At 36.8% G+C, this 24914-nt stretch overlaps 1 protein-coding gene across 1 annotated transcript in view; it reads left to right on the top strand.

Moving 5' to 3' along the window:
- NECAB1 (N-terminal EF-hand calcium binding protein 1) overlaps nt 1–24914 on the top strand; it is a 174036-nt gene that overhangs the window by 61656 nt on the left and 87466 nt on the right. The window contains exon 4 of the mRNA XM_050802621.1: nt 20498–20523. Coding sequence (XP_050658578.1) covers nt 20498–20523 — 26 coding nt within the window. The remainder of the gene's footprint in view (nt 1–20497; nt 20524–24914) is intronic.

Raw genomic sequence — 24914 nt, 5'->3', positions numbered from 1 at the left:
GAATGAAAACATTATGTCTGTAATTGAAGTACTCATGAGTACCTGGTCGGCATTGGGCTTGTTGGAGCACTATGATCTGGACACTTTCATTAACAGTTTTAGAACAACATTTTAAGCCACATTTAAATATAAGACTGACCATGATGTGTAAGAACAAGATAATTAATAATGTAGATGACCCAACTTTAAAAATACCAGGGAATCTTGAAAACCTGTCCCCTAATCCAGGTCTGTTCTCCTTTACATGTTATAACTGGGAGGCTTGCTGTCTTATCCTTCAATATGTACTCCTACTTCAACTGATGTATTAATGTAGGTACAGCAAGATGAATTGGCAATTACATATACCCCCGCCTTGTTCAGTGAGCAAATACTCCAAAGCTATGTGGTTATCTAAAACTACTCTAGCCAAGGAGTCTAGAGACTTTTTTTGGGCAACAATAGCAGTCACTGCTTCACTTGCTATAATCCACAGGGTGATGGAGAGATTTCTAAGTACATATTAATGAGCTGCTACTCCCCGCCATGGGAGTGTAACCAAAAAATATCTGGTTCTGTCAAGAATGCTCCCAGGCAAATACTCTTTGGGGACACCCTAATTGGGGTCTCCCTCCAAGAGTCCTCTGGTTACCCTGGAGAATAATTTCAAAGAACTAGTCCAATGTCTGACCAAGCTCTCATTGTCTACTATAAAAGGGGTGACAGAGTATCCTAATAGACATTGCCCTTTGTCTACTTTCCTAGGCATCTATATGCCCTAGGCCTATTCTCTTGTTTGCAAACAAACATGTAGCCCTCAGGAGCACAGGTCACTGTATCTTGAGTAGAAGCAGTCATTCAGGCTATCTTTTCTAACCAGAGATCGGTTAGATTATTACCAAATCCAGGTAAAGCCAAGCCTGCCCAGAGTCTTCCTGATTCCTTATATCCTGATCAAATGGAGTTCTGTCTGGGTCACCATTGAAGAAAAAAAGTGCTTGCCTTTTTGTTTATTTATTTTAGGAAAAGTAAGGAATAGCCTTTCTGGGATGACAAATAGAAACAGGAGGTCTTCATAGTCCCTAAAAGGGTCCATGTAAGGCATACTCATTACACTATTATTTTAGGAGTCTTTGGATGTTCAAATGTGCAGATAGGGATATGCAAAAAGCTATGAACTGGTTGGATTAAGGAGTCGCTATGGTCCAGAACAGACTGGAGCTTTGGGTGACATATCCACAACAGTGGGATAATGTTGCTGATGAAGCAACAGCTTGTGAAATATGAATTAGTGAATTATCCCTCCATCTAGAAGCGGGAAGGATCTAGAGAACAATAACAGCCTGGAAAGTGAATGTTCCTTTATGATTTCTTGTGTAAGGTCTTTGGCTGGACTTTGAGTATTAATTTAAGGTTGTAGGAGGGCTCACAATATCATGACTGTTTCCTCTGGAGGAATCTTTGAGGGACTAGTTTTACCCAATTTTGGTGAATACATGGCTTAACTTGTCAGATGAGTGGGTGGTCAGTTGTGGTCACCGTTGGTCTTCAGCCTGGTGGGATTTCCAGCTTTTCAGCAGGACTTGGTCCCTCGGTTTCACATAGTAGAAAGGCACATTGGTAGGGACCTGGAGCCTATTGGAAGCCAACTTAGATGGACTAGTTAATATATTTTCTATTTGTTTTATGTGTTTGCGGGGAGGTAAAATCTTCAAGTGATAGGGAGTCCAAGGGTAAGAGAAATGGTTCCTGTTACTTAGAATGCACATTCTCCTGACCTTACTCCAAGCATAATGGAAACACAGTTACCACCCCTAGATTGCAGAGCTTGAGAAATCTTCTGGAATTAAACACAAAGTAAACATTTGGCAAAATCTAGACTGGTTTTGGAGACTCTGTTCAAGGTAACAGTTTCAGTCACTTGTTAACACATTTTCAAAATTTTTAAAGGGAGGAGGAATAACTGGTTTCCAATCTACTGACTTCAGTACCATAGTAACAAATGTATTGTTCATATAGGTAGCAGAATGCATAGAAGAATTTCTTTTCTTTTTTTAAAAAATGAAAGTTTATTTAATTTCTAAAAACTGTTAAGTCTGAGTCTGAGAAATGATATCCCAAAGTCTAATCCAATCACCCTCAAAGCACCCCAGTGCTAGAAAGGATTTCAAAGGAGGATAAAAGCAAGATCAGCTTTAACATTAGGCAAAGATCCATGGGCAACCTTCTTTAAACAATAACAAAAAGAGCTTACTAAAGTTGATACTTAAATATCTGAAGTAATGTAATAGTTCATATAGTTCAATAGTGATGGAACAGAAATTGAATCATCTAAACATTTTAAATCCACTCATGATTTTTATTTGGAGAGTTTTTTGGTCTGATCAATGCACATGAGTGGATTATTGTGGAAATTCCCTTGAAAACATGATTTTAAAAGAACTACAGGTCTATCCAGCATCCCTAAGTCTGCCAGTACCCTTATCTCTAGCCTATACTTTGACCCAGAGTGTTGACAAAGTGCAGCACTTGCTACCGTTCAAGTACCAAGGTAGCTTAGTAAAACTGCCTCCTAAAGATGATCACCTCCCTTGTAAGATAACCGATTTCCTCTGAACTAAGTAAAGGGGGAACTTTTAGAATGAACAAAAGACTTAATGAAATGGAAAGTTGTCTAATCTCTAAAGGTCTTAAAAGTAGGACTTGCCATGACTAATTAAGTGCTGACAACAGAAGAAATTCCAACTCCAACAAAAGGAAAGATACACTATTGTGAACGCATTCCCTATGGTAAGCAGAAAATAAACTTTTTATCAGAAAATATTTCATAAATTTTTACTTTTTTTCAGAGCAGGAGTGGAGGTTTATTTAAAAAGGCTTTAGAGCAGGAAAGAAAGGAAGTACATCTGGAAGAGACCCAAGGGGTTGACTTGAAGAACAAGTGCCTAAATTTCTACGTTTTTACTGTATGTTTGGGTAACATAAGGCATCTAAGAGTATTAAATAAATATTACTCCCATTTGGCATGTGGATACAAAGAATATTATGATACTATATATAATTATCTATCCCGCTCCTACAGAAAACAATATTCAGACGCAGTGCGAAACAGCCAAGTTATATTTTCAGAACTAAAACAGATGCCACTTCTAATTCAAAACTAAGAAGAAAAACTGTATATTGTAGAATGAAGGCTTTCCCTTGTGAAATTAATTTTAGTAGCTAACCTCTCAAAAATTTGTAAATGCATGACTTTGTAAAATGTTTTACTCAATATACTTAACTTGTATATATATGCTTTTTCATGTGAAACACAGGAACATATTTTCTATCAGCAATGTTAAAAATATAATTAAAGAAAAAGAAATCAAATTTAACATAAACAATAGGCAATAGAGAAATGTCATTTTAACCTTGGTACCAAGCTACAATTCTTCCTTGGTCAACCTCTCCTATATTATACTAGATATTCAATTTATTTTCAATCTTTCATGAAATTGGACCTCTTACTCATTTAAAGAGTAGGAGAATTTACAATAATTAGTAAAAATTATTCAATTCTCATACATTAGTTATTTGCCTTTGTGGATATAAAGTAGTGACTCAGTACTTTATCAAAATATATGTTTATGAAAATATTGGGAATATAAGATTGAAATTTTAAAATTACATTTTTAAAACTAAACTCTGAGAATTTTTACTTTAAGCATGAAGCATAATTGTTATAGAACTTCTTATGAAATGTCACTTGATTTTCAATAAAAACAACTTCACACAATGCAGAAATGACAATGTATCATCTTGCAACAATATCTTTACATGTCAATCCTAATCTAAAATGTGTTTAAACAACAATGAAAATCTCCTTTAATAAATTCATAAAGTATTATTTTTAACCACTATTGCTCTGTAGCAATAATTGAAGCCCCAACATGAGCACTGAGAATGCGGTAATAAAATATCAAGGGTTGTATCCATCTTGAAATAAAGACACTGATGCTTCTCACCAACTGGAATCAGGTATAGTAAGTACATCAGAGAAATGTGAGTAATCCAAGGAAGTCCCCTGAAATCAACAGTACCATCTGCCACAATTTAAAACATTAAGTGTAAAACTCTGTTCTAATTATTTTATAGAAGTTCTATTTCACACACTTAATATTAAAATATTTGCAAAATTGTAAAATTCTCTATATAAAGGGTTTTGAACTTCTTCAGCTGAACACTTCCTCATTGTCAGAAAAACATTTCTAATGAAAGAAAGAGAGTTTTTCCATGAATATCTGAGCCTGGAGAATAAATTATTTCTTATGATCATAGCCAATTACAATACAAGATAAAAAATTCACAATTTGAAGGAAAAAAAACAAAACCCAGCAAATGTAACTCCTCAGAAAGACCCCTGGAAGGGCCAAACTTCTCTAGATTCCAATGAATATTGGGGCCAAACAGTATTACAAAAGAATATCATTTTCTATCATTCCATTGACTCGTAACTATATTCAGACCAGTTTTGAAGAATGCACCCAAGTGGGGGCATTCCTACATCAAATCCTGTGTTCCCTTGATCACATTGACACACACACATACACAAATAAACAATTATCAAAATACAATCTAACTGCAGCAGTGACTAACAAGCCACGAGAGTTCAAACTCAAACAGTTGGGGTGTTTTTTACTCTCATGCCAGTCTAGTACCCATAAAAGACACTCACCTTTATGGATACAGATGTCAAATTTCAAAGGCTGTCCTTCTTAAGTAATTAAGAATATGGTTGGGGCCAGCAGCGGTGAGGGAAGACAGAGAAACACAAACCCACCTCTGGACGAATATAGCTGGGCAGCTGCTGGGAAGGTTTCCAGATCTCTCTAGCCTATGGCCACCGAGCCACAAGCACTGCAATCCAAGTCACAGCACCAGCATTTTATTGCTGAATGCCTGGGTGTTGGCCAAGCTGTGGTTTCTCGCTGTAACGAAAGCTATCCATTGAAACAATGAGTATTGCTAGGGAAGAAGGTTTTAATGTGGATGATGTCAGCCAGGAGATGGGAGATAAGTCTCAAATCCAGCTGACTAAAATTAGAGTTTTATAGAGTAGGGAAGGAATATAACTACATGTGGGAAAACAGGAATTAGGGAGGGATAAAGAAGAGGAGTAGGTCACCAAGAATCAAGTGGTTGGTTAGTCAATCATGATGGATGAGGGGTCTGGTGTCTCACCAACTGGATGCGGGGATCTGGTGAATTTCAGTTGCTTGATGCTATCTGAGAGGCCTGGTAGTTGGTTTTCTCACAAAGGAACTCAGGTAAGACAAATGTAACTTTCAAGCTTTATGATGGGGAGGGCCAATTTCTATATTTATTCAAAAATTATAAACATTAATTCTGTGGGAAAATTGAGCTGGTTTCAGCACTATTCAGCCAATTGAAACGGAGCTCACCATTTTTTCTAATGTAATAAGTACATATTTAATATATCTCTCTTTACCTTTTCAGATTTACATTAATCCTAAAATAAGGATAGTATTATTTGAAGCTGAGAAAAACATAGTTACACATAGATTATTACTGCACCAAAATGTGTACAGGGAAATATTCTCTCCTGAAGCCAAACTCCCACAGCAACTTTACAAGTGAGCCTCAGAGCAAGGAAATAACTTGGTTAAGACCATGCAGGTAGAGGACAACAGTTGGGATTCAAACCTGACAAATCTGACTTGGACAATTTCACTACTGGCCACCACCAGTTGTTCTCAACTTTTCCTGCATGTTAAAATAACCTGGGGCCTTAAAAAATATCACTAGGCCAAGGCTGTGCCCAGAAACAATTAAATGAGAATTCTCAGGAGGGTCATGGCCCTGGCATCAGTGTTTTTCTTTTTCTTTTTTTTTTCTTTTTTTTCTTTTTTAACGTTCTAGGTGATTTTAATGGGCAGCCAGTTTTGAAGATCACTGCACAATGACTCATCGCTATTCCTGTTACACTCCTAACTCCTAGAAGGCAACTGTATTTAAGAAGTATTTATAGAACTTTAAAAATTATGCCAATACATTAAAAATTTATTATCCGTGTGTTCAAGAACTTAGTAAACTAGTATGAAGATAACACATGTATTTATCAGCTAAATAACAACACAAGGTTGTGCTGTGTTGGTTGATTTGGAGACACATGCTGTAGAACCTAGGGTTTCAAGGATAGATTTAGCACATCCTCAGATTACCAAGCTAGTTTTTGTGCATAAGTATATATTCAGTTCCAAGACTGCTAGATGGATAGATGAATAAAGAGATTATTCATAACTTTTGTCAGATTCTCAGTGTGATCATTGATACAGAAAAGACTAAGAATTACTGCTGAGGGTTCAGAAGAGGGAAAGCTGCAGATGATGCAGATGATGGTCAGAGAGATAATTGCAAAGAAGATAGAACACACACAGGGCATTGAAAGAGCCCAATATGATGATATGAGAGGAAGGAAGGAAGATTCAGAGGGGAGCAGGAACAAAGCTATGGAGGCAAAAATATTTCCCCTAGTTTTAGGGTATTGTGAGGGAAGGTTAGCCTTGAGGCTCCTTGGGAAATTTTTAAGTTAAATGTTAGGGGTGATTTTTCTTCCTTACAGATCTCTCGCTAATTAATAGATTGCTTTTATAAGACTGTGAGTGAAAGGCTTAGTGCTCTAAGAAGATGCTCTAAGAAGACAGAAGGCACTTCTGCAGATTGCTTTATTTTCTATTCAATATAACATTCGGCAACAGTCAAGTATCACGTCCACTGGCTCCTCTGATTTCTGTGATGAGGTCTTTATTACAATTGCTTCCCTGTCCAAGGAGAATTAAAGGCATTCTCTACAATGTCTCCCTTGTTCATCTTAGGAGGGACAGCCAAGGAGAGGTTGATCCACAGGCAAGCTCTGTAAATAGGGACTTCTGTCTCTCAAGGTAACCTGATGTGACTGTCAGGGATGACACGTAATTCCACACTTCCCTTCCTCATTTGAACTTCTTTCAAAGAAGCATGCATGCAAAATTTCCCTGACATAGGGCAAGATATAAAGATTAAAGAGCATCTCATGTATTTATTATCTTTCCCTTGTCATATATATAAATTATCACTAGAAATAGAATAGGCTAGGCTTTGTAACACCATCCTCTCCTGATGAAAAGTAACCAATTCCATATGGTTAAGAGTAAAGGAAATGCTGTCACATGGAAAATGATCAAGAGTCTCTTACCCCTTTGGTCTGCTGAAGCATAATTATCTAAGTGCTCTTAGAATAAGAGCTACCACTTTAGGGGATACTAATTATGTGTTAAGCACCAGGCTAAAGACATTGCACATATTAGGTTATTCGATCTTCACAAACAATGTTGTGAAAAAAATATTATTAACCTTAATTTATACTTGAGGGAATTTGGCTTAGAAATGTAAGTAACCTGCCTAAGATCACACATCTGGTAAGTGGTAGAACCAGGGCAAACTCAGATCTCTTGATTCTCTGCCATACAGATTTAAGTCCAAGTTTGAAACATGATAGTAATACCTTGAGAATAAGATGTCATCTACTAGCAATGAATGGAGGATGAATTGGAGAGGGAATTGTCTGGGCTTAGGAAGATAGTTAGGAACACACTAATATAGTAGTCTTTTCCATATCAGCTACTTTTCAATTAGTTTGGAAGTGACCTGTTTTAACAGTTAAATTCATTCAGTAGAGATTCTATAAATTATGGTAGAAAACACTGCAACTATTAAAAACAATGAAGTAATATTCTATATGGATAAAGAAAGATGTCTGAGATATGTTTTCAAATAAATCAAACAAAATATAGAATATCCTGTACACTTTGTTACTTTCTGATTGAAATGGATGTATGCATAAATTTGTTAGTAAATGTAAAAATATTCATGGAAAGACACACATGAAACTGGAAATAACAGCTGTCCTTATGTGGCTAGGGAATGAAGTGGGAGGAAAACACAAGTTTCATTGGAGATACCTTTTTACGTTTTGGATGTTGTGCAATGCACATGTATTACCCATTTAAACACAGAGGTATTCTACATGTATGATAACAAAGATGGAGTTCTCAGTGGCAAGTTTGATATTTGAAATAAACTTGCAAATTTTAGTTTTAGAAACCTTAGTAAAATGAGGTATTTTATGAAGCAAACCCATGATGGAGGTTAATTTATTGGTCCTGAAGGGGCATATGCAGGCTATTGAAGGAATATATTGTTCAGCATATTTACACAGACTTTTGTACTTGTTTATGTTTGAATTAATATGTTTTCTCTTTGAGACTGAATTTTTAAAATATAAGATCACTAAAAAGCCATATTTTGAGGGGATAAATTAATAAGTGGAATGGAAGAAATTCTATTGAATGTTGGAAATATAAAGTATATGAAAAGTCTAAAATGTTTTTACAAAGTATTTCCCTTATTTTCCCACCCTAACTCACATGCAAAGTTCAGAATACCAGAAAACTTGTGTGAGCACATGAGAAAACTGAAATAGATACCAAGTGTTTTGTTCCCACACAGTAATCTTCCTTCTCTTTCACTTATAATTAACACTTTACATTTTTAAACTTTATATATTGCTTAATTTTTGCAAAATCTTCCCTTCCAGTAACATCAGTATATGTAAACCCCAGAAGAATCGATTGTCCCCCTTTGTCCACTTCAAGCGCTTGTATGGATTTTGGTGAAAACACAATACTGATCTGAAAGAAAAAAATAAAGAATTTACTTTTTCTTCCCAATCTTTCTCCACTATATTGAGCAATTTTCTGGTATATTTCTACTTGCCTTTCTTATACTGTCTTCCTGGTGACAAAGACTGATCTCTCAAAAGCAAACTAATATTTGAAATAAACCCACACATTTGGTTTTAGAATACTAGTAGAAAGATTGAGCATGCATTTTATGAGGCATGCCAGATTCAGAATTATGCACAACAATTCTTCAATGCATACATACAAAAGTATAAATACACCCTAAACCCATCATTTTTCCTGTTCTCTAAAGTAACATTCTTATTTCTTTGAGTTCTTTTCAATTTTTGAAAAGATTAAGACATTCTTAGTCACACCAAGCTTTCTTAAATTAGAACAATTTTCTGATGCTTTTGTGTACTTATAAAAATATGTGCGTAAGTCTTCTGAAACTTAAACCCACTTATTTTGTGGAACCCCCTATTATTAGCAAAAACAATTTATATATGCCAAAACAAGCCATTTTATATAGAAATTCCACTAACTAGTAAGGAGATGAGAGACTGTTACTATATTTAATATTTTCTTTACATTATTTCCTATGTTTTAAAAATCTAGAATTATTTCTTTTTTCAATTAAAATTGGACTAAATTGGACTTTAGAAAATCCAATTATTTTAAGAGATTAGACAATGGAGACTACTTACTAATGGCAGAACAAGAAGCAGTTCTACCGGAAATAGAAGCCAGTTTTTATTCCATATTGTGCTAATGTTTCTGATACAACCCACATTTCTTGGAAATAAATTCTGAAAATTAAAACAGAAGTATTAGAACCCACTTGAACTGTAGCAGCTATTTATACTGGTGTGACTCAAAGTGTGGGTCAAAGACTGATGCTGGTCCTCAAAGTGTTACTTGTTCATATTGAGATAGGAAGAAAACTTGAGTTGTTTAGAAACTTTTATAGCAATTTGATATTGCTACAACCTCCAAGCACACAATTTAGTAATTAATTTTTATACTTTTCAACAAAAATATCAATCTGGCAGGAACTGGAAATGTAAAAATCTTATCCTGTACCACAGAGAGTCTGAGAAGCACTGCTCTGGAGAACATTTGTGAGGCTCTGGAAGAGTTTCAGATGGAAAAGGAAATGGATAAGAAACAACTTTCTCATGGAAAAAAAAAAAGGAGGAAGGAAGGAAGGGAAGGGAGGAAGGAAGCAAGGGAGGGAGGAAGGAAGGAAGAAAGGAAGGAGGAAGGAAGGAAGGGAGGGAGGGAGGGAGGGAGGATGGAGGGAGGGACTTAAACTACTCAGCAACAGGCACAAATGAACAGAGTAGAAGACTGGAAATGTATGTCCCATGTGATGGAAAGCTTAATTTTCCCCTTAGTAGTGCTCTCATTGATTGTGAATTCTCTGTTTAAGTCAGCCTCCTTCCAGCCTCAGGTTACAGAACCCAACTCAACATAGCATAAACAAAATGAGATAACCCATTGACTTGCAAAAAGTGGAGACTCTTGGTGTAAAGTTTGTCACAGAGATTCTAAGGATTTGGGGTCATTAATATTATTTTTTCATTTATGCTGTCCCACTCCTTCTCCTACCCCTCTCTCCCATCATTTCTCTGTCAGGATTGTCCTATACTGTTTTGCTTTAGATGGGATTCTACCATGTAGTGGGGAAGAGGGAATAGCTTTTGATGGTGCATGGCTTATGTCATCTTACCTTAGCCACTTCAGAGGTAAGGGTGAGCCTAAGAGAGCAGACATAAAATATCCAAGGAGTACTCTAACAGCCCCACTTATGCAGTGTGCTCAATTTTGTACCATTTCTCACAGTCAAAGAGAGAGGAGAATACATCTATGCACATGTCTGTGGCCAGGGTGGGTTAGATTGGGGTAGGGTGCAAATGGAGAACTATGATCCACAGTCCCACTGGAATAACATTGTTAAGGGCAAGTTCCCCAGTGACAGGGAGATGATGTTATAGAAGAATGGAAGAAAGGCTGAGCAGAAGGAGCATGGAATCCAACAAATATGAGAAGTAGCAGGTGGTGGAAGACATAAGAAAAAAATCAATCAGTAAAATGAAAAGGGAAGAAGTGCTCACCCCCGGCAGCTTGAGAAAAATAAGATGATATGTTTTGCCAATTCCATTTTCTCTCTCATACATGAGGTACTGTGTTTATATATGAAAATAGTCTGACCCTAATTTGCCCCAGAATTAGAGAGGTTCAGAGTCTTGCTTATGGGACCTCCTATAGACTGGACTCCTATAGACTTCTGATAGAAGGGTGTGTGATGATCACTATACCCTCTGTAAGACAGGCTTCAAGCCAACTGGTGCCAAATGCTCTCTGATACAAGTCTCCATAGTCCTCTATATATTTAGGCTCTGACCCACTCAGGGTTCTAGGAATAATTGTGGTCTTAAACAGAAGGGATTTGAAGAGCTCTCATCTGTGCTCAACACCATGTTGCACTATGTTGACAGCCTTACCTTACGTATCATCTTGCTTCTGACAACTGAGTATCTTGATTATAGGAACCAGTCTCCACTTCTACCCTGGTTATGGCTTTCTCAGCTCATTGCACAGTTCAAACCGCTATTTAATAACCCATACAATATCCTTGTTCCTCTAGAAGTCAGGCTTGTGTTTGTGCTAGGCCCTAGTGTTCAGATATGGACTCAGTACTCTGGTGACTGAAACAATTGGCTCCTGTCTGTTGGGCTATCAGAATAACATCTGTTCCTGATATCCCTTTTGTTGCATCTATTATGTCACCACATTCTTCTAGGTTAAATTCACCCGGTTCATAGAGCTCAATTCAGTTTAGTTGGTATCTGCAGCACCTGATCTATTGCAGGAGGCACATCTATTTCTAGGTTAGTGTTTTCTACAATCTTTACTGTCCCTTTGCTGTTAACCTGATTTGTATATGATAAATTACAAATATAATTCATGGAATTAAGAACAACTCAAAAATATTTGCAAGGTTAGATATTTGATCATTCTTCTAATCTCCCAATTCTGCATCTGTTGATTTTCATTGATGCCATTCTGTCTAGTGTGCCAGAACCTGCTCAACACATTTGACCTGTTGATAATGGAAGCATAATCTGCTCAAATTATCTTTATGAATTGAGAGATTATAATATTACTTTGTAAAATGGAGAACACAATGATGGCTGAGCATATTTGTTACTTGCTAGTTTGCCAATAAACCAATGGGTGCATCTACTTCCATCAGAGTAGCTCAGCATATTGCTTATTGGGTCAGATTATCCTGCCTCAAATACTGTTGTAAAGGTTTTTTTTCTTTTTTTTTTTTTTTTTTTTTTTTTTTTTTTGAGACGGAGTCTCGCTCTGTCACCCAGGCTGGAGTGCAGTGGCCGGATCTCAGCTCACTGCAAGCTCTGCCTCCTGGGTTTATGCCATTCTCCTAACTCAGCCTCCCGAGTAGCTGGGATTACAGGCGCCCGCCACCTTGCCCGGCTAGTTTCTTTTTGTATTTTTTAGTAGAGACGGGGTTTCACCGTGTTAGCCAGGATGGTCTCGATCTCCTGACCTTGTGATCTGCCCGTCTCGGCCTCCCAAAGTGCTGGGATTACAGGCTGGAGCCACCGCACCCGGCCTGTTGTAAATGTTTTTGTAAGACCCAATTAACCCTTTTAGGCTATTAACGGGTGTAGCAGTGTTTAGCAGACTATTTTGCCAACCGAAAAAAAAATTATTCTGCACTGGTAATATTCAGACTGATGGGTGAAGAAGAGAAAACTCAGTAAAACATGAGTTAAGACCCAGAATTTAAAGATTCATAATTAGTTTCACGGTGTATAGAAATTTTAGTTTTGAAGCAGAGGAAGCTAAAAATAAACTTAAATATAGTCAGGAAATGCAAAGGAGGAGTTTAAAACAGTGGTTTTTTAGTAAGAAGTCATAATCCTTTGTTCTTATTTATATATTGAAGTGATACTGGTCATTAAAGAAATACAAATCAAAACCACAATGAGATACCATCACACCAGTTAGAATGGCAGTCATTAAATGTCAGGAAACAAAAGATGCTGTAGAGGATTTGGAGAAATAGGAACGTTTTTACACTGTTGGTGGGAGTGTAAATTAGTTCAACCATTATGGAAGACAGTGTGCGATTCCTCAAGGATCTAGAACCAGAAATATCATTTAGCCCAGCAGTCTGATTACTGGGTACATACCCAAAGGTTTATAAATCATTCTACTATAAAGACACATGCACACATATGTTTATTGCAGCACTGTTCACAATAGCAAAGAACTGAAACCAACCCAAATGCCCATCAGTGATAGACTGGATAAATCAATGAGGCACGTATACATCATGGAATACAATGCAGCCATTAAAGAGGATGAGTTCATGTCCTTTGCAGGGACATGGATGAAGCTGGAAATCAGCATTCTCAGCAAACCAACACAGGAACAGAAAATCAAATACCGCATGTTCTCACTCATAAGTGGGAGTTGAACAAGGAGAACACATGGACACAGGGAGGGGAACATCATACACCAAGGCCTGATGGGGGATGGGGACTAGGGGAGGGATAGCGTTAGGAGAAATACCTAATGTAGACAATGGGTTGATGGGTGCAGCAAACCACCATGGCATGTGTATACCTATGTAACAAACCTGCACGTTCTGCACATGTATCCCAGAACTTAAAGTATAATATCATAAATAAATAAACTGAAGTAATAAAGACAGCTAATCTGTAGAAAAACACTTCAAAGAGAGACAACTAAGAATATTAACCTGAATGCAAAATTGTTTTGAGATCGTACTCTAAAATTGAGAGTTGGCATATAAAAGGGGAGTACTAGGAGGATTCTAAATTCCCAGAAGATGTCAGACTGCATATCCCAAATATTTTTTATTTTCCTGATCAATAAACATATTTCTTAGGAGTTTGGATCATCAGAACTTGGAGTGCCCAATACAGAAGAATAAAGTCAAAACAACTTCAGCTGCCCCTAAGGATTGTAAATGAATGGAGTTAAATTGCGTATGTTGTGGCTTTTTGCAAAATTGAGAGTCTTGTCCAAACTGACATATCAAATGCAATTTATACCAAATAAGTGCATAGGAAGTTAAATAATAAGAACAAAATAACTATGAAACTTACCTTTTATGCTTCATGCCTCTTATGTTTCCTGATTTCTTCTCTTTTTAATCACAATGTTTATTTTATTTTTCCCATTATGGATGAAACCTAATGATTAGAGAAAACAAAGATATGGAAAATTATATAGACAGAAGAGCAAACCCACCAGAAGCCCTAGCATCCATAAGCAATGTGGCCCACTGTTGGCTATTGCTGCTCATTTCTTCTGAGCCTGTAAAAATACATGTTTTTGTCATTGTACATATGCCTTGATATGGTTTGGCTGTGTCCCTACCCAAATCTCATCTTGAATTGTAATCCTCATAATCCCGATGTGTCGTGGGAGGTCACTGAATCATGGTGGTGGTTTCCCCTATGCTGTTCTCATGATAGTGAGTGAGCTCTCACGAGATCTGATGGTTTTATAAATGTCTGGCATTTCCCCTGCTGGCACTCATTCTCTATCCTGTTGCCCTCTGAAGAGGTTCCTTCTGCCATGACTGCAAGTTTCCTGAGGTCTCCCTAGCCATGTGGAACTGTGAGTCAATTAAATCTCTTTTCTTTATAAATTACCCAGTCTCAGGTATTTCCCTGTAGCAATGTGAAAAAGGACTAATGCATACTATTTTTAATCTGGCTTAATATTTACATAACTTTTAAACATAGCTTTACCAAGTTATTGACACCCCTTTAGATATATTTTAATGCTTTTACAATGATATATAATTTAATTAGGTATTCATCTAATGAGCATTTATTTTGTTTTCACTCTTTTCAGTATTGTCAGTCAGGCTGGGATTAACATCTTTGTTCTTTACTTTTCTTTGGCATCTACTGAGAATGTATTCTTGTATAACAACCCTCTGAGTTTTCAACAGGAATATGTTGAGATTTCAACAGGAATATGTTTACTATGTAACCAGCATTCATCTTTCCATTTAGCTTTTTTTTTAATTTGATGGCATCACTAAAATAGAGTTTCCTGCTGTAAACATAAGAAGCAGCAGGAAAATATTGCATGCTATCAGATGTACACTAGGCTTATCTATGGATTAATATTATTTTTAAAATTCTGTATTACTAAAGAATGGATATATATATCACAGTAAGAAATGAATTCCACTAGAATTCACCCATGTAAGCCTTCTGCAACAGTGTTTTACTACCCACTACTAACAACGTAGCACAAAAACAGCTGAATAAAGGAATATATGAGGCTGCAAACACTATAGTACTTTATAAACCCTGGCTTTTATTAAGGAACAAGTAGAACTAATGTCATGCAGATTATTCTAAACTGCTGTGTTATATGATATATTCCAAGTAATTTCATTTTCAATAATGGATTAGGGCTGTTCATTCTTTTGGAAATTCAAAATAAATCTCATTATGAAGCTGCAAACCATTCTGAGGAAAACAAATATAAAAACAAGGTGAACTTTTATGTCCTTTTCAAGTCTGAACTGCTATTAAAACACTATGATTAGGAAAATGACATGTTTTGATGACCAAAATGTTTGCAATGGTGCTATTAAAAATTTCTAAGCTATCTAATCCTGACTTTAATACATTTTCAAGTTTCACTGGTTTTTACCTCAGAATCCTTTGCATATATCTATTCTTTTCTGTCTATCATTCCTAGACTTCCAAACTGTTCCTGATCAAACTCCCTTATTAGGTATTGCTTTTTAGCTTGCAATCCAGATATAGGTATATAGATTTATTTATCAATTATACAAATGCACCACTGTATTAACATTTACCCATTGTAAAATTATAAAAATGTTTAATAGTAAATATAAATACAAATAGAAGTTCAAATATTTCTTCTTGCCCCTTCAGTGACTGGCCTTGTGTGCCACTTGGATTATAGTCCCCATTCTGCGAACTGGCCTGGACTGTAGAAATAACTTGCAAACTGTTCTGTTGCCCCCTTTTTCACCCTTTTTCTGTCTGATATGGTTTGGCTGTATGTCCCCACCAAAATCTCATGTTGAATTATAATTCCCAATGTTGGGCGAGAAACCTGGGGGGAGGTGATTGGATCATGGGAGTGGATTTCCCCCTTGCTGTTCTTGTGATAATGAGTGAGTTTTCATGAGATCTGGTTGTTTCAAATTGTGTAGCACTTCCCCCTTCACTCTCTCTCTTTCTCCTGCTCCTGTCATATAAGATGTGTTTGCTTCCTGTGTCCTTTCTACCATAATTGTAAGTTTCCTGGGGCCTCTCCAGCCATGCATCCTGTATAGCCTGCAAAACCTTGAGTCAGTTAAATCTGTTTTCTTTATAAAGTATGCGGTCTCAAGTAGTTCTTTATAGCAATGGAAGAATGGACCAATACTGAAAATTGGTAAGAGAGAAGTGGGGCATTGCTATAAAGATAACTGAAAATGTGGAAGCAACTTTGGAGCTGGGTAACAGGCAGAGGTTGGAACTGTTTGGAGGGCTCAGAAGAAGACAGGAAGATGAGGGAAAGTGGGACTTCCTAGAACTTGTTAAATGGTTGTTACCAAAATGTCCATAGTGATATGGACAGTGAAGTCCAGGCTGAGGTGGTTTCAGATGGAGATGGGAACTGGAGTAAAGGTCATTCTTGCTATACTTTAGCCAAGTTACTGGCAGCAGTGTGCCCCTGTTCTAAGGATCTGTGAAACTCTGAATTTGAGAGAGATGATTTGGGATATCTGAAAGAAGAAATTTCTAAGCAGCAAAGCATTCAAGATGTGGCCTGGCTGCTTCTAACAGCATATGCTCATATATGAGAACAAAGAGATTATCCGAAACTGAAACTCATATTTAAAAGGGAAGCAGAGCATAAAAGTTTAGAAAATTCTCAGCCCATCCCTGTGTTAGAAAAGAAAAACCTATTTTCTGGAGAGGAATTCAACACTGCAGGAATTTGCATAAGTACAGAGGAGCTGAATGTTAATAGGCAACACAATGGAGAAAATGCCTCTAGGGCATTTCAGAGACCTTTGTGGCAGCCCCTCCCATCATAGGCCTGGAGGCCTAGGAGGGAAAAATCATGGACCAGGCCTAGGACCCTGCTGCTCTGTGCAGTCTCAGGACATGGAGCCCTGCATCACAGCCACAGCTGGTCCAGCTCCAACCATGGCTAAAAGGGACCAAGGTACAGCTCTACTTGTTGCTTCAGAGGGTGTAAACCCTAAGCCTTGGCAACTTCCACATGGTGTTGAGCTTACAGGTGTGCAGAAGGCAAGCACTGAGGGTTGGGAGCTTCTGTCTAGATTTCAGAGGATGAATAGAAGTACTTGGATATCCAGTCAGAAGTCTGATGCAGGGATAGAACCCTCATGGAGAATCTCTACTAGGGCAGTGCAAAGAGGAAATATGTGGTTGGAGACTCCACAGAGAGTCCCCACTGGGGCACTGCCTACTGGGGTTGTGAGAAGAGGGCCATCATCCTCCAGACCCCAGAATGGTAGATCCATTGACAACTTTCACTTTGAACTGTAAAAGCCACAGGTACTCAATGCCAGCCCATGAAAGCAGTCACAGGGGCTGGACCCTGCAGAACCACAGGGCTGAAACTGTCTAAGGCCTTTGGAGGTCACCCCTCACATCAGTGTGGCCTGGATGTGAGATATGGATTCAAAGGAGATTATTTGGGAGCTTTAAGATTTAAAGACTGCCCTGCTGAAGTTCAAACTGGCATGGGACCTGTAGCCCTTTTTGTGTTGGCCAGTTTCTCCTCTTTAGAATAGCAGTATTTAGCCAGTGCCTGTACCCCCATTGTATCTTGGAAGTAACTAATTTGTTTTTGATTTTACAGGCTCAGAGGTGGAAGGGACTTGCCTTGTCTCAGATGAGACTTTGGACTTGGACATTTGAGTTAATGCTGAAATGAGTTAAGACTTGGGAGACTGTTAGAAGGGATGATAGAATTTTGCAACGTGAGAAGGACATGAGATTTGGGAGGCATAGGGGAGGAATGATATGGTTTGGCTTTGCATCTCCACCCAAATCTCATGTTGAATTTCTTTTTTTTTTTTTTTTTGAGATGGAGTCTCGCTCTGTCGCCCAGGCTAGAGTGCAGTGGCCTGATCTCAGCTCACTGCAAGCTCTGCCTCCTGGGTTTATGCCACTCTCCTGCCCTAGTCTCCCAAGGCACCCGCCACCTCACCCGGCTAGTTTTTTGTATTTTTTTTAGTAGAGACAGGGTTTCACCATGTTAGCCAGGATGGTCTCGATCTCCTGACCTCGTGATCCGCCCATCTTGGCCTCCCAAAGTGCTGGGATTACAGGCTTGAGCCACCGTGCCTGGCCTCATGTTGAATTTCTAATCCCCAGTGTTGGGGAGGGACCTGGTGGGATGTGATTGGGTCATGGTGGGGGCTTATGTCCTTCTTGCCGTTCTTGCGATAGTGAGTAAGTTCTCAGAAGATCTAGTTCTTAGAAAGTGTGTAGCACTTCCCCATTCACTCTCTCTCTCTTCCTCCTGCTTCCACCATGTAAGAGGTGTCTGTTTCCCCTTTGCCTTCCGCCATGATTGTAAGTTTCCTAAGTCCTTCCCATCCATGCTTCCTGTACAGTCTGTGGAATCATGAACCGATTAAATTTCTTTTCTTTATAAATTACCCAGTCTTCAGTAGTTCTTTATAGCAATGTGAGAACAGACTAATACATTGTCCAACCAACAACCCATCAGTGGCCTGTTTAAAGTGCAAATATAACCATGTTATTCACCTTTTAAAAAGTATTCTATAATTCCAAATTGACAGAAAGGTAAAGTAGAAACTCCTTAGGTTATCATATGAGGCCTTTTATTGTCTAGTTCCGTTCTCTCATTATTGACCTATGTTCTAACTAAAAAAATTACTCGGTTTTCCGATATTTAATGACATTCTCTTCATACTTTTAATTTTTATTACAAACGGTGTTTCTTTTAACCAGAATGTTCTTCCTTTGCCTGCCTCCTCTACTCCTATTTAGAGATTTAGCTCAGCAATTTAACGTTTGAGATTTAGCTTGACAATTTTATCTTCTATGATGTATTTCCTGACACCTTTTGCCAATTCTCTATTTCCCTCATAACAACTATTTTATTGCATTAAAATTATTTATGTGCTGTATGAGTCTACTTCTTTTTTTTTTTTTTTTTGAAACGGAGTCTGGCTCTGTCGCCCAGGCTGGAGTGCAGTGGCCAGATCTCAGCTCACTGCAAGCTCCGCCTCCCGGGTTTGCACCATTCTCCTGCCTCAGCCTCCCGAGTAGCTGATGAGTCTACTTCTAAGTTGAGATTCTAGAGACGAGTAATCTGACAGATACATCTTTGTATCTATTGCAACCTCATACATCTATGGCAGTTAGAATAATGCCTGGAACACAGCAATAAATGTTTGTGGAATGAATTAATGAATAGGAGCCCACATCGAAATTACTGGAGAAGACTTAACATATTCTACCTGGTGGCAAATATTACTTTGCAAAAATATTCATTTAGTTATGAAGATATGATTTATCTAAGATCAAATATTTAGTGTCTAGAATGAAATACTGAGTTTAAAATAACTTTGAAAAATGAGTGACAGAGCTCGTAAAAGCACCCAATGTTTGGAATGTTTATACCAATGCCTCTCCTGGTTAGCAAACCTGGCTACTACTTAAAGGACAACTGGATTAGGAAGAATATTTACATTGAGCATTGACATGTGACAACTATATAAAGTCAAGATTTTCAGTTAACTACTAATGTTAGCAGTTGCTCTTTAATAGTCTTCAGCATCTTTACAAGGTTAAGTTCTATTTCTGTTTCATTTAAACTTTTGAAAACTTATGAATTACTGTTAAATTTTTAGGAAACTCCCATTTAGCATTTGTTAGTATGATCATTTTTCCTTTAAGTTATAGTGTAATAACTTATATTGATTTATTACCTGATATTGAACCATCTGCATTCCTGTACCATACCTATCTTGGTAAAGGACATTATTCTTATAGTCATGTATTATATTTGCTAACATTTCATCTTGATGTTTTGCATTTGCCTTCTTAAAAGTAATAGGTTTATATTGTTGATTAGTAATGTAATTTCTTATTTTGTTTTAGAAATCATATGAAATAAGTATTGAATCAAACTTACCTCAAAGATTGAATTTAGGAAGGAAATTCTAGCATTTCTATCAAGTCAGGACTCATGATAACTAACATTCATCAGTGCCTTCTTTGTGCCAATTACAGTTAAGTACTTCATGTATTAGTTCATTTAAACCCTACAGCATCCCATCAACCAGAAATTATTATTATCCCCATCTTGGGTCAGATGAATTGAGACACAGAGATGTAGAGTATCCAGGGTCACATAGAAGGTATATTGCAGAGTCAGGATTTGAACTCAGGCATTCTGGCTGCAGAGCCTACATTCTTTACCAAAATGCATTCTTTTCCCCATCTTGTTGCAGAGAAAACCACGAATATCAGGAATTATTTGTCCAAAGAATCTGACATAATCATTGTTAATTGACCTATGACTACTTAAATAATGTAGAATTTATAAGAGAAATACCCTAACTACATACTATCAATTAATAACATAGATTGGAGACTAACTGTATTTAACTATTTAAAAATGTAGTTAAAAATATTACCAAAGTAATAACACTGTTTTTTTTTTTTTAATCATTTCAGCAATCTTGACACAGAAGAACTATGTGGTAAGTGTTTCTTTTAAGATCAGACAAACCCATTACTTGTTTAAGAAGCAAAAAGAGTATTGTTTGATATACATCAACCTTGAAATTTATGTTGTATATTAGGAGTTCTAGAAAAAGAAAAATTAATTGAGATCTCAAGGCATTTATCTTTATCCATGAATATTGCTCAAAATATCCATGTATTTCACTCCAGAAACAGTCGGACCTCATTAGTTTGTACATAGAAGATTTGTTATTACAATCAGTACATTAGTTTCACAAGAGCAAATTCTCCACAAGTTTGAATATATTTTTAAATTGGTGTTTAATACAACTTCATTACTCTCTGCACAAGCCTTTTGTTACTATTTTACAAAGCTGTTTTCTTGAAATGTAAAAATAACTTTGTCTCATACCTGCCTAAATCATTCTGGAGTTTTAAATGTCACTTGCAAAACAAGTGATTCAATGGGGACAGATAAATCTTTACAAATGTCTGGTTTAATAGCCTCTTCATTTATTTTATTCATCTTTATGGTTGGAACAATAGTTAAAGATTAGAAATATGGAAAGGTAAAATTTTTAAATTTTATTATTTTATGAAAAAATGGAACATTATGAGACTATTCAATTTGAAACAGCTATATTTCTCTGAACACTGGAAGGTTTAATGTTTTATGTTTTAAGATAAATGTTCAAGATAATACTTCTATCCAAGTTTGATCTTATTGTCTAGGCTGCTCAAAACATTTTTGGTAGTTAGAGTTGAGTTTTCTCTGAGAACTCCTCATTGAAACCACCAGCACTTCCTGAATATCTTATAATTCTTACAGTTTTAGAGTTTACCAAAACCATCAAAAAGGCCATTTTCTTATATTCACAAGTAGTTATTTTCCATTTCATCAAAGTGGTAGAGCAACATCAAAAGATGTTATACAATAACAACATATCAGAATACAGGATTTCAAGGCAATAACTGAACAAAATGAGCATAATATCCAACCATGACCTTTCAAATTTTCCAATGATTTTTAAAAACTCATGCTTCTTATCCTAGAATAGTGTCCATCTCACGTTCAGGGAGGAAAATCCAACTGAAATTCAAAATATGTTTATGGAGGAGCAAGGTACTCTGGTACCAAAGGAGGTCATGCTTTTGTTAGTTATGAAATACCAACAGGGAAAATTGTGCCATTCTTTCAGACACAGTCGGATGGTAGCATTGTGCACACATGGTTAAGTACCTGAAAGTGCCCATATGGACCATTGCCATGAGGCTTTATCATGAATAGCAGTCACCGTAAAGGCCAAGTTATGGTCCACTCTCATCTATGTGCACACAGTCCTGGTCAGTGTAGTGAGAAGATAAAATGGAAAACACAAGATTATCTTGATAATTTCATTAAGGTGGCAGACCAATTTCCCTAAAATGTCTAGCTATGTCAGACCAAAGTAATTATTTCCTCAAATCATTCATTTATATCTATTCTTTGTTTTTCACTTAACTTTGCCTGGGTAGGCCACAGCTGATGACAAAGCAAACTGTTATAAGGGCTTTTAAGATAAAAACACTAAGTGGTTCTTCTTTAATTGCTATGTTGCCTGCCTATTGTCATTAAGGAATATTGTGTTATCATCTATTTTCCCTTAAAAGTACTTCAAATTTTAAAGTATGATAGCATAGCTCCACTTATTCCTCTACTGAAAAAAATATTTTAAAACTATGCCTTTTTTCTATAATAGGGGAACCGGATTAGGTGCCTATCCTGTATTTATGGAAAAAGCTTTGACTATGATTTTCCCCCCATAGTTTTAGTTAGGGAATAGGTATGTGGGGCTTTAATTCAACAGGAATTTTTCTGTGTTTTTAAAATCCAGTGATTGTATTCACAGTCATGTGTTATAATCCTCCCCCTCTCTGTTCAAGAATATGCATTTTAATCTCCAGAGTGTCATTTCATTTCTCATTATTTTCTGAATATAAAGTAAATATTTAAGTTGGATTCTAATCAAAGCCAAATGCTTCAGTGTTAGCAAGTGAAATATGTCAATTCACACCCGGCACAAATTCCCCCTTGTGCGTGGGAGGGGCAGAACTTGATTGGCATGAAAAGTAGATTTCATATGTTCTTTCCTAGAAGCCAATTAAAAGTTGCAGGTATGTAAAACTTTAATTCTGAGGCTTTTACTTAATTTGTCAGTTACTAAGTTAAGGACCTAGAATTTAAAATATTTATTTTGAAAAAAATGTCTTTGTAATTTTAATTGTGAAAGTAATACATAACTACTATTTTTAAAATTTAACAGAATTATGTAGGCGTATAAGCTAATATGTCAATCTTCTCTGCCACTCATTGTCGTCCCCAATACTGAGCTCCACTATTTACTTGGAACATATTCTTCCAGACATTATTATGTGTATATTGACATTGATATATATGTGTATGTGTTGTTGTTGTTTTTTACAACAGTAATTATACTATATGATTAGTACAATTGCATCCCCTTCTCCTTCATTTCATTTGAAGGCTGCGTAGTGTCTCATGTTCTTTAATTTTTTTCAATCAAATTCCTTTTAATGGATTTTCAATTTGAATCCAACTTTCTATGGGAAAAACAGGATTGAAGTAAATATTCTCATATACATTATTCTCACACTCATGTTCAAGTAATTCTGGATAGTAGATTCCCAAACATGTAATTCCTCAATCAAGGTTTCTCTAAGGTGCACACCCACCAGCAGTTTATAGAAGTGCCAATCGTGAAGGCCTTCCTAAGTGCATTTTTTTTTTTGCCATACCTTATCACTATCAGTCAATACATAACTCAATTTTAATTAGGCAATTGTGTTTGAACTCTGGCATTAAAGCTTTGATTTTGTATTTCTACCATAATTAGCTCCAATCTAAAGCATTCAGGAGTGTAATTACTACCTTTCCTGGCCCTACCCTGTTTATGACTGTTTTCATAACCTTACTCATTTTTACTGAACCGTTTTGCAGATCTTGAAGTTGGTAGTTAAGAATAGGTAGTTGAAATATTTATAGATGGGTGAAGAATAATTGCAATGAATGTGCTTGATCTGAAAGCATATCTGTAAGAAAGCATATCTGTAAGAAAGCATATCTGTGAGCAAGGTTGAATATATTTAATAGCATAATTTCTCATCTAGCTGGCTGTTATCTATAAAATATTAAACTATTTTAAAGTTCTATGAACTCTATAAATAAGATGGATTAAAAACTGAGGGTATGGGAAACTCCAGAATAAAAGCTTATTCCCTTCATACCCAAGGTTCCTTTCAGTAGCTGTGCACTAAGCACCCAGGCTGCAGAGCAGCACCAGCTTGCATTGGCAGAGCCCGGACAGTGCTGAGAGACCTGTGCCAGCAAGTCTGGGTGCTAGGAAATCAGAAGGCTCTATGCCCTCCTCCAGACTGCTGTGTCCTCCCCCAGTGGCACATGTCACTGATGATCGAGGTATAAAAGAGTTTGAGTGTCGCTTATCTGCATCCCCTCAAAATAGCCCACATTTCTAGATCTGACTGACCTCCCTATTCAGAACATGTGGGTTTTAACACTCTCTCTCATCTCAATTATTTTCTTTTCTACCTAGTCTACTACTCGAGAAATTCTAACTACTTGAGAAGTTTAGATGACTCATCTGAACTCATGAGACTACTTTGTAAGACCAGTTTCTGCTGAGACTTTTGTGGCAGCTGTGGGTCCTTTGCTTCTGACAGAATTATTAAGCTGATCTGAAAACTCAACAACTTGAAAGACTAAGGTGCAGGATAGAAAAACAAAACAAAACTGTAGTTTGGTAATGCAATACCACTGATTAAGTACAGAAAGAAATGGAGAAACTAATTTATTGTTAGCATTTTAGTAGAGAAGATGGCACATTGGATATCCATGAGAATATAACCTGCTTTCTGACAGATAACAGGCTTACTACATCTGCTTATAAATTGTGCTCTACTTTTTCATCATACCTAATGTTCAGACTCTACTTTTCAATGATACTTCACTTAAACTGATGAGGATTGGTTTTCACATATTGCCATATGTGCAATACAACTCTATTTTGCTCAAGTTCATGAAGCCTACATACAGGTTTCAACAAAATAGGTCTTTTCTCCAGGAAGTTATTATAGTTACCAGAGGAAAAGCATTTTAAAGAACCAATATTTGTTCCAAATCTTTCTTTCTAATGCCATGACTTAAGGACAATATTCATTTGCCCCACTCACACTTGCATTGTGATTCAAATGAGAAACACGAGAAACTTGGAATAAAACTTTAGTTGAAGCTCAGCCACTTCCAAAGACGTCACTGTCCTTCCCTCCTGCCTGCCACATCTTGGAGTTTGCAGATCTGCAAAATTCTGGACTCCACCCCTCATTCCACTTC

The sequence above is a fragment of the Macaca thibetana genome, chromosome 8 (assembly GCF_024542745.1).
Source record: "Macaca thibetana thibetana isolate TM-01 chromosome 8, ASM2454274v1, whole genome shotgun sequence".
In the NCBI taxonomy this organism is placed as follows: Eukaryota; Metazoa; Chordata; class Mammalia; order Primates; family Cercopithecidae; genus Macaca; species Macaca thibetana.
The sequence above is the reverse complement of the archived record's forward strand: the minus strand, read 5'-3'. Positions and strand labels throughout refer to the sequence as shown.